Below are 11,334 nucleotides of genomic sequence, written 5' to 3' on the forward strand. Positions count from 1 at the left end.
GGGGGGGGGCCGCCGCTGCCTTCCCCTCCCCCCTCGGGTCCGAACGCGCCGGGGGTGGCGAGGCCGGCCCCTCCTGCCCCGTCCCGGTTTGTTTTGGCTCCTGCGGTCTCAAGCTCCCTCGGCGGGGAGGGGGGGGGGGGCTGGCGGCGCCGCCCCTCCCCCCCTTCCCGCCCTCCTCCCTCTCGGGCACGTGACCGGCGCTGGTCCCCGCGGGCTCCCCCCGGAGGGAGGCGCCTTCCTGCCCCCCGCGACTTTGGGGCTGCTGCCCCGCGCGCCCGTCCCCATAGGCACCTTCTGTGTCCCCTTCCCCCTCGAGCGGTGGGGAGGAGGGGAGTGGGGGCTTCTGGGCCCCGGGGCCGGGCGTCTGGTGACTGCAGGAGGGAGTGAAAGAGGGTGCTGGGTTCAGATGGGCACCTGAAAACCCTGGGGGGGAACGCCAGCACCAACCTGTCTCGGTTTCCAGCTGAGAGCGAACTTTTTCTTGGCTTAGTTCTCCCTCCTGAGGAAGCCGGCAAGTTGCAACTGGCTAGAAACCAGCTCTGGAGTTGTTACGGGGTTTCAAGTGCTAACTTTATGCTGGGGTGGCTCTTGTTGGAGCTGAGCGGTCATTTTTTATCCATATCAGTTTGCATGTGGGGCTGTTGACCAGTGACTTTTGTAATCTACCTAATGTAGCAGGGGCCCCAAAAGCCCATGTGTCTGGTTTGTTTTGCCCTGGCTCAGGCTTGTTGCCTATTTTGGTTTCTGCCTGCTGCTGGAAAGGCTGTATTTGATCAGGGCAGCTCCCAGGCCTGGGGTCCTTAACATTGTCATGATGACTCTTGGGTTTTGACTTTTGGGGGTTTGTTGTTTGGCTTTGTTTTTCAAAGCTTTGTTGTGAGTAAGAACTTGTACTTTGGGTCTTATCTGGAGCCTGATAGTTTCTCTTTAACTCTGACACTCCCTTCAGGGGTTTAGGATGTTTTCAAAGTCCTTAAGTGGATTGGAGCTCTAAGGCTGTCACCTTCCCTAGTCTTGCTAGCAGATTAGATCATGGTAAAACAAGTGCAGTTGTCTTTCAAGATGCCTGTTCCTTTGTGTTGAAACTTTCTGGGTGCTTAGTGTGAAAGTTGTCAGAAATACCAAGCTCCCTTTGAATAGGTGGTAATATCTTAGTAGGAGAAGCCTGTCTTGCCTCTGACTAAAGGTTAGTAGCAAGAAAAGTTCTTGGTGATGCCCCATGAGAGACAGCAATATCAACCCTGGAGGTTTTAATCTCTAATGCTATTTTAATATTTTAAATCCTGACTGGAAAGAATCAAAGTTATACTCTGGTTTTTAATTGATAAAGAAATGCAAGTAAATAATTTTAGCAACTGCTTCTCTGGGCTCTGTTGTTTAGGTTACAAATGCCATGTGTGTGTTTCTTTGGGAATGTTTACAAATTGGGAAACTTTTTTTGTTTTAAAAACCGTTATTTCTTAAAGAGATCAATTGAGAATTTCTTTCCATGAAACGTAGTTCATGTACTTTCCTGTATATAATTATTTTGTAGTTAGTAAGTTTTCAATTGACACTGCAGTTTTGGGGATTCTTAAAATATTTAATCAGTGCCTGACTCTTCAAGCCTAGAGTTAGAATCATGTGTAGCTTAGGCTGAATGGGAATAGAGCTCAGCACTCACACAATCATTAATTTCTATCTATCTATCGGTAGCTAGGTAGGTAGGTAGATATAACGTGTTATAGGATCAGGCCTAAAATATGAAATGTCTTTTCCCTTTAACTTCTTAAGAGACCTTAAATAGCAGTGATTTGTTTCCTGCATCTTTAGGGGCCTTTGAATATAAGTGACATCTTCTCCTTTTTGTTTTCTTCATGAAAAGAAATAGTTTGCATAAGTCATAGTCATTATCGTGCTACTTGGTTACTTAAGGTAGCTTTGCATTTAACATTACCTGAGGTTTCATTTTAGCCAAAAAAACTTGAGTAGCTGGATTACAAAGACACTTCAACTACTGGAAAATATCTGGTTAGGTTTAGAATGCGTGAGATTAGAAATTCGGTGAAATTCATAAAATGCACTTAAGCCACCTAGTCAAGAATGAGCATGCACAGTGTATTGTAGCCTAGGAATAAGCGAGTCAGGTTTATGCATGGGTTAAGCCTACTGTGTTTTAGGTTAACATTAATACCATTTAAAATAAAAAAGCCACTTTGGATTTCCAGGAGCCATTTTGTAATATGTAATTAAACATAAACTTGCCCATTTTCCTTGAAACTGAGAATAGATAGATTGACACATCTTTTTGTTACTTAACATGACCTGGAAAGAAGTAGGGTGGAGCTTGCTTAAGGAGATTTGTGGCCTTTAGAGCATTTTCTGCTTTGTGAGTTTTTGTTTGGTTTTAACTAAAATGATTCTTTAATAATCCATGTAGTGGTGAGAAAATGAATGAAGTTGGAGGTGACCAACCTGCATGCCAAAAGTGGCACAGGCAGCCTCTGTATGTGGGCCATGACAACTCGGGGAGGGAACAGGCAGCACAGCAGGAGAAGGGATAGGGAGCAGAAAGCAGAGCAGCTGATTGGGTAGGGTCGGGGGATTGGAGTGGCACTTAAGGAAGTTATGGGGCTTAATTTGTGTAGCAACTGTCAAAAAAGGTTGTCTCCTTTTGAGTTAAATGATCATCTCAAGAGGTTAATCAGTTGAAATTATGGGATTTCTAGTCACCTGGTTTTAAAGTTAAGTGTTAAACCAAGAGTTTTAACAAACCATTTGTAGAGCAGGTTTCTTTATGAAAGGTTGAAATCTTTGCCACTTGAATTAAGTTTAGCTTACAATACTTGCACAAAATCAAAATAATAATCACAAGGGGGAAATGCTTTGGAGAACTGTCTGGTCACTTTCCTTTCCTTCCATTGAAGCTGTCCTCTTTCATGAAAGTGGTAAGAAGCCTTGGAGTACTGTTTAACTCAGCAGTTAGCCCAGAAGACCAGGTGGCATCAGTTCTGAGAAATGCCATCTTCTAACTCCAGCTTCCCAGGGAACTTCATCCCTTCGCAGGTAAGGATCTGGTCATATCCATTGCTATATCTGGAACTGAGGTAGAAGCAAAACAGAGGCTTCAGCTTGTGCAGAACGTAGCAAGCATCCCATCACTTTAATAGGACAGACTACCATCAGTGTATTGCCTCTGTGCATTGGATCCTGCTGCTTCAGTTATGGTCTGTGACCCATCACAATGACTACTGTCCCCTAAAGCAACAGTTTGAAAAGCTCAGATTAAAACATCTGCTGGACAGCTGGAGATGATCCTTTTTTCAGAGTGATTGGCTGTGGAATAAGCTTTCAAAGGAGGCTAGACTTACACTTACTTGGTTGGACCACTTTACAGGTACAATGCAAATTATATATTTTTGACACAGCTTTCCCACAGTAACAGGATAAGGGAAGGAGAGAAAATGCCCTGCACATCTCATAAAGCAGACAACTAAATAACAGAGCAGTCTTGCTTGATGTTCCATGTTTTATTTTTATTTGCATTTTTATATATATATAATAAAAACCTTTTGGACCTGTATCGGACAAAAATGAATGTATACAAGCACAAGTGTTTTGTAGACCACGTTTCAAACAAATTTCATGTTGCAGGCAAGAGCTGATCCTTCTTTCACAGCTCTAAAAACCCATAGTCTGCCAAATACTTAGGACAGTGAAGACTTGAACATACCTGTGGCCTAGCACAGAATTCTCATGTGGATAAAATTAGCAGTAATCTGGGAAGTTTGCTCTCTGGAAACAGAGCAGTCAAAGCAAATGTATGGTCGGGCAGTGTTGCACTGTCTTGGCTCTGGATGGGAGAAGGCTGGTGTGAATTGATGATTGTTTGCCTCTTACTTGTGGGAATATTTATTTATTGGATTGGGGAAAAAAAAAATATTGATTCTAATTGGGCAACAAGGTAGGATAACTAGGCTTCTGGTGTAATCCCCTTTGGGTAAGCTTTGGTAAATCGCTTCTGTGGTGTCAGAGCAATCTTGAAAATGTGTGTATTAGAAGGGTGAGTTCCTGACCAGCTTCTTCCTATTACCCATTGTTCCTATTTAGATTGCTCTCAATTTTTCTTATGCCTCTTAATGTGTCATGCAAAATCTTTGTTAAAAGTAGGTAATAACTGGTGTCTGAGCTGGCACACGCTAGCAGTGAGGGGGGAAACTGTCCAGTAGAATGCTGACAATTGAGAACATGGTGCCAAAAATCACCCACGTGGGTAACGGGATAGAACTTTGAAATGATATTACAATATTCTGGCAAAAATGGCACTGCTAATTTTAGAGGCATTGCATCATAGAGCAGCCAGCATCAGGGTGATTGCACCAGAAACATTCTTCTTTTGAAGGCAGGTCTGTAATAGAAAACCATTATTGCTAGGAAAAACAACAACTGTTTAAGAGACTGGAAGACGTATAATTTAGATCTGAAAATACCTAAATTTAGGCATCTTAGCAAAATGACTGTAAAGGAGCATACCAGCCTGCAAGAACTTTGAGGAGTATTCACATGAGCAAGTAGAAGGAAGTGTTTAGGATAAAGGAATTTAACAGAAATGGAAATGCAATCAACTAAACAAAAATAAACATTAAAAGCAAGAAATGCCTGATAGGGAGGCTTTGTGACTTGATGGTTACTCATGTGAAGGGAAACACTGAGCACATCATTGCTTGAGTCACTTAAAATTGGACTGGACCAGGCACTCTAAGAAGCAGTTGTGTATTAGTAAGGAAAAGGAGTAGGCAATCTATCTTTTTGGTGTGACTAGTTCTGTGGAAAATGGGGTTGCATGACCAGAGTCTGACAACATGCTAATTGTGCAGCAAATTTTCTTGTGATCTATTAAAGAAATAGAAATAGTTCTGAAGTAGTTGATCTTGTTCTAAAGAACAAGCAGTTCCTATATTGAGCTTGGGTCCTGTGCCACCTGATTATCACCACTTAGGCAAAATGGGATGTTGCATTACCTGTATTGATTAAACTAGAAATGTAAATGTTCCATAGCTTGCCAGGTTCTACTGGGCTTGTTCGTCCTGTGTTGGAGCATGGCAGCATTTGTGCTTTTTAGATTTCAGAATTTTCTTTCCCTATACTAATTCCATTTTGAGAGATCAGTTTCTTTATAATAGTCAGAGGAATTGAAACTCATGGAAGAGGTGATAGCTTTTATTAAACAAACTAGATATTTGCAAACAAACTATTTTATTTATTTGCAAGCTTTTGGGCTCGCTCAACCTTCATCAGGCATAGGAAAGAGCAGAGATGGTAAAAGTTCTCCTAGGTAGAAATGAAAATTCATGTTTCAGAGGAGAGCTGACGGTGTGGTAGTCCTCTGTTTGGAATAGTTCATTTTGTCCAGGTTAGGCACAGAGAAGGGTTGAAAGTCTTTTACCTCAAAGTTGTCTGGTGGCAAGCAGGATGTAGAAGTATATTTCTTTCAGGTTGTGATGTTTCATATTTCACAAAAGTGGAAAGCTCTTTTGGGCAGGAATTTCTTTTGCGGTGAAGTATCTGTGTGTGTCTGTGCTCTGAGATGCAAATTCCCTCCAACAATGGCAGGAGCCTGGTGTTAGCATATCAGGTGGTAAAATTCTTCCTCCCTGTAAATTTATGAACTTTTCATTTAAAAAAAAATATTCAGAGGAGCCTTTACATCTGTTCTTCATCCTTCTTGTACAGCATTTTGCATGCTACCAACTTCTGATCTTTTTCGTGTTGCTTTCGCAGCCATAGGCAGCAATTCATTGGAATAGCTACATTTCAGAGGTATGGTGTAATGTTCCTGTACATGGAACTTGACTTTCTGAAGAGGTTTTTGTGTAAGTTTCATCATTCACCAAATCTGGAATGAATCGAGAGATACTTTGGAACTCTTTGCCACTGGCACTGAGGCATCAATTGGGACATGCCTTCAAGTTTCAATGTCGTCTTAAGAATCCTTATTAAACTTGAAATAAAATGTTGCTGCTTATTCATGTTCAAAACAAAGGGCTCCCCCTCCCCTCCAGCCCCTTTAAATGCATATATTGTACCAAAGCCCTTTTGGAGTTGTTGGAGTACTCCTATCTTCCCATAACAAAGAGCAGAGAGGTGGTTAGCTGTGCTGATCTGAATTTGGGCAGAAAGCAGGGTAGGGTGGCACTTCAGAGACCAACTGGTTGAGAGAAGCATAAATTTTCTTAGGTGACAGCCTGCTTTCTGAGATTGTAGACTGTTGTCTAAGAAAGCTCATGCGTCTCTGGACCACTTGGTCTCTAATATGCTATCTTGCACTGCCATATTTCCATACCAAAGTGTGACATGTTGCTTATTGAGACTTTATAGCTGGGAAAATACAGGATCATTGCCCCCAGGTAAAAAATAGGTGCTACCCATCCAAAGGCACAGTGCCCTAACTGACCGACAAATCAAAAATGTGTTCATTAGTTTTGCAGCAAATATCTTCTGCTGCAACTCTTACAGTTCAGCCGATATGGTTTAAAACATTATTTTCTGAATACAGTGAAATTGGTTTAATTAGTCGCTGACAGTCCATCACTATGGTCTTTATTAGTCAGTGCACTGAATCTCCATTGATGGGTCCACAAAACATTTTTGTTGATTCATAATCTGGTAACAGCGAATTAGTCACTTTCAAATGTATACACATTTAATCAAAATGAAATTGACTCCTGATAATTAGTCAGCTTAAAAGGACCTGACCTGTGTTGTTTAGGACACTTGCCAAACTGGCTGATACTCAGGAAGCATTGAATACTCTGCAGTGATTTGTGGCTGAACAAGACAGAGACAAACCTTCTGTTCCTTTTGTAGAATTATCTTTTTTTTGATGATGAATGCATCTTAAAGTATACAGTAAAAAGCTTTGATTTATTTTACTCCCTTTCAATCCACGTCATTCTGTCTGAACTTTTGTAGTAAGAACATGCACATTATACATTCTTCTGTATAAACACACTATTATAGCTGGCCAGTGTGTAGTTTTCCCTCAGGATTTTTAAGTTTATTTTTTGTCATTATTATAAATGCCTCAAATACATTTTTACTATATACTTTGTATCCTGTATCAAGGCATGTCATAAAAAGCTGAAAATAGTTAGCTACTGCTAGTTGGTCACTAGTGGCTAGCATTACTAATCCCCTTGGGATGATCAGTTGACCATATTTCACTCTCTACAGACGTTGAGTTGGAGGGAGGCATGTGGCTATTATAGGAATTCTGAAGGGCTTATTTGTCTAAAGATAAATCAGTATTGCCTTAAATATGCTGGTAGTCTTTATTGGCATGTTTTCCCATAAGGCAAGGGAATAAGTTGTACCAGCACAAAGATCTAGTGCTAAAGTGCAGGCCTAAACAATGTAGTTCTGTTTGGAGTTTAACAGTAAGGAAATTGTATGGGCCCCATCTTGGTGAAATAGTTGTCTTTCTGCTGTTGCTTTGTTTCACTGTTGCTGGTAAAATCAGGTTAAGTTTTGGCAACAGACACCCACAACCACCATCATGCTGTCAGGGAATAAGTATACTGTGCTTCTGGCAGCTTCATGTGGTTTCAGACAACAGCTGTGTTGTCAGAGTACAAAGCACCTTTTGGGAGGGTACTGCCTATTGCAGGGAGTGCTGATAGGGGGCATGGGAATGTTTCCATGCAGCTCTGCCAGGTGGTAGCAGAAGCCTTCTTTTCTCTCAGGAGAGGATTATTTCTGCCGTAAAAGTGTCTGAGTGTAGGTGCACTTCTACTGGTGAAAAATGTAGACTAGAGCCTAAACTCTCTCTTAAAAGTTTTGTTTAGTGTTCTCACTTCTCCTCTGCACTAAATTTTAATTGCTGAGTTGGAATCTTAACAGTGGTTTTGGAGCACTGCAGTTAACTCATTATTTCTCTTAGTGATGGGTTGACAGACTTTCTAGATACCTAGATGCCCTCAAAAGCAGACATCTTGTGAAAATGGTAGGTATTAGAGTGAATTTGACACATGGTAAAAGTTCAGTAATTTTCTTCCAGAGAGTTTTCTATGGAAAATAGGAATATCAGGTACATAGCAGAATAAAGCTTGAATGTGTTTAGGGGCATGGTCTTTGCACAGCTGGTGGTGCCAGGGAAAACCGTTAAAATGAGGGTCAGCACCCTTTTAGGAACAGAGGGCCAAATTAACGGAAGTTGGTTTGAAGACCGTGTACTCTTGAGGTCCCTGTTGTTGGCTTGGCAGACTGGGTCTAGCCCCTTGGCTGTAGCAACAGATTGAATTTTCAGTGACTTTGTGAGCAAAAGCAGCAAAAGTTGTGGTCACCTGATCATAGGAAGTCTTATTCTAGTCAGTTTATACCTGCTGCTGGCTGTAAAAAGACATAGTATGATGGTCTTTCACTGTGGAGTTTTTTGTGGGTTTTTTTTGTACTGTGCCACATGCAGTGAAGATCTTGTCAGCTGTGTTTCCGAGGGACCCATGTAGGTAACAACAAAAGGTGTCTAAAATTAAGTACTGGTGGACAAGATATGTTTCATTCTAATGAAAACCAGAGCATGTCAAATTTGACAAGAAAATAGTACATCTAAGTTTCTTGTATAAAACTAAACCATGCTTTTGTGATGCTTGTCTGTCATCATAACCAATAGGAAGCGAGGGTGGAATTGTCAGGAAAACAGAAGCCAAAACAGAACCAAAATCTAGTAACTGATGAGGGGTGCTGTAAAGTACTATTCCTCTCTTCTTTTCCTATTTGTAATTAATATGGTCATACATGTGCATGGCGATGCCGAACTGTAGTAGTTTTTCCATTGAACTGTAGTAATTTTGCTGTAGAGTCTCAGTCAGCTAACTAAAACTTCACAGCTCCCTTTGACATTCTGGGTAAAGTCCTTTCTGTCTCCCTCTCTATGGTTATTATCAGATTGCCCTCTTCACTTGAGGCAACTTGGTCTGTCATTGGAGTGTAGAAAGCTTGGTTTTGCTTGTGTAACAGCAGGCTTATTTCCTTAATGTATTCATTTTCCATGTTGTCATCTCATTAGAGATAAGTGTAGATTTTTTCAAAATAAGCTTCCTCTTGTCTCATGCAGACTGTTTTGTCACTTAAAACCTACTGAAGGCAGTTAAAACTAAAATAAACGGGGAATTCTCGTCTCTGCTTTCCTTTTTGAGTCTCTTGTTAGCTTTACCTTTTGGTAGTTTCTTGGCAGACCTTGACAGGTAGGAGTTCACTTGTTCAGACTTTCATTTCTTAAAACATTAAGATAAATTTCATATTCTCCCAAAGGAGGCACTTTGGGCAAAGACTAAATCAAGGTATTGACGTTTTCAACTGCTTCAAAACCAACTAATAGCATTATTTCTTCCTCGGGGAAGAAATGAGTGGATCCTTCTGATGTTTCTGGGGCCTTATCTAAATGCAAATTGTACTAATGTAATTATGTGTAAGGGCTCTGCAGGCTTTGGGATGATGAAGAGCAACAACAATTATCTGGATTTACCTGAGATTGTTTGCTTGTTTGTTCTTTGACTAATAAGGTCCTTGCAACCATTGGAAAAACATACCAAAATTGCCATCTAATCTAGGAGGAGCTGTAGAAGATATAGCAATGGTTCTTGACCTTTAGATACCAGGCACCCCTCAGAAAATGTCAGCTCTTAGCTTTCACTTGTTTCTTGACAACAGAAAAATAATAGAACAGCTACTTTGTTTTGAACTCAGTCCACAGTTGATCAGAGTGTTCTTGACTGGATTCCTATTTGAAACATCTGGGTTTATCTTGTGAATCGTGTAGGTGCTGATACCCCTAACAGTGCTAACATTGCGTGGCACCCTTAAAAGGATCTTCTGGGACTCAGGGGTAAGTAAGCGTATGTGTTTGTTGTAATATTGAGGTGATCCCTTAAGAAGGGAAACTTCAAATAGATTTAGATTCATTGTATGCATGTAAAAATAGTCTACTGTTGTTCAGATTTCATTGCAGTGAATGAACTTTTTCTTAAGATGACTACAGATACCTATTAATTGCTTATTTAATATCACATATTTTTTCTGTGCTCTTCTTTGACTCTGATCGGTTTCGATACTCTCACCTAAGGAAAAAAGAAAGAGACGGTTTATAGTATCTGAACAGTTAAGGGTTGTTGAGATGACATTGAGACAAATAGCTCTTATGGTTATAGCCTGCTTTCATAGGGAACACCCAAGTCTGAGCAGGGTGGAGTAAAGTATGTGCAGAGTAGACAAGGTTCACTCTAAGGGTGTTGCTGCAGATCACATACGAATACACCTGGTAGCAGTGTACTTGTGATAGCATAGGCTTTAGGAGGGACTACTCAAATCTACTTGGGACGCTGCTAGTTTGAAGCTAGCCTTGAAATGTCTATACCACCTATATTCATGCTTCCTAGAATGTATTATAAATATAACCTGAATCATAGGAGTCTGTGGGCTTAAGATGTATCGAAACTCTGAGGACATGTAGAGGATATTTATTTCTCTTTGCAGTGAAACAAAGGCTAGATGAGACACAATATGTATTTAATTTTGGTTTTTAACTGTCCTTCCTTTTCCTCTTTGTTTCAGCTGCTGCATATCATAAGACTTAAGCTGTAGACCAGTATCACTTGTCATAGGTTCCAAGGGGAGGAGTGCAGCTACCCGAACCCCCAGTTTGGCTTGTAAGGTGACATATGGTTGTGGCAGTGTGCTGCGACCCTGGTATAGGAAAAGAAGAAGTGCAAGAGTTCATGTCAGAGGTAGAACCAGTATTGAAACGGATGATATTTGGGTTTGCTGGAGAACCTTCTGAATACAAAGGGAAATATGCTGATTTCCACGCCCCACCCCCAAACTATAGGTGTGGGGGGTTGCTGAAGATACTTACTCTGACAATTTACAACTCTAAGTTTAGATGGTAGCAAAAACAAAGCAAAATGTTAAATGGTGATTTAGAAATCTCCTTGTGCTGCACTTAACTTCAGGTGTTAGGGTAACATCATTTTGTTAGTTTTTCAAATCAGCCTTCTGGACAAGACAGATGTTTTGTAAAGGAAGGTGGACAGAAGTCATCTGCCCCCCATCCCTCCAGACAAAAAAAGCATTCAGGCTGTCCTTATAGAAAAAACAAGGACTAAGGCTGGTTCTTTTCTTGTAAGGCTTCCAATAAGCATGAATACTTCAGAACTTTCTAAGTAGCTCTTTGTAGACAAGCCCTATGATTTTTGTGGTTTTTGCAGTGTATAGATTGAGAAGCTTGCATAAATTCAGGGAAACTGGTCTTTTGTCTTGTTTGTTTGTTTGTTTGTTTGTTTGTTTGTTTGTTTGTTTGTT

The 11,334-nt window shown here is 40.8% G+C and overlaps 1 protein-coding gene across 9 annotated transcripts in view; it reads left to right on the plus strand.

The window, feature by feature from the left end:
- PPP6R3 (protein phosphatase 6 regulatory subunit 3) overlaps nucleotides 1-11,334 on the plus strand; it is a 136,853-nt gene that overhangs the window by 379 nt on the left and 125,140 nt on the right. For 3 of the 9 annotated variants that reach the window (XM_019519836.1, XM_019519838.1, XM_019519835.1), the window contains exon 2: nucleotides 2,907-3,045. The exons of the other annotated variants lie outside the window; for them this stretch is intronic. Coding sequence is in view for 1 of the 3 variants with exons in the window: in XM_019519835.1 (XP_019375380.1) it covers nucleotides 2,998-3,045 (48 nt within the window). In the remaining 2 variants the exon portion in view is untranslated. The remainder of the gene's footprint in view (nucleotides 1-2,906; nucleotides 3,046-11,334) is intronic. 9 annotated transcript variants of the gene reach the window in all.

Source organism: Gavialis gangeticus, unplaced genomic scaffold (genome assembly GCF_001723915.1).
Source record: "Gavialis gangeticus isolate Ggan-Ray unplaced genomic scaffold, GavGan_comp1, whole genome shotgun sequence".
NCBI classification, from domain to species: Eukaryota; Metazoa; Chordata; order Crocodylia; family Gavialidae; genus Gavialis; species Gavialis gangeticus.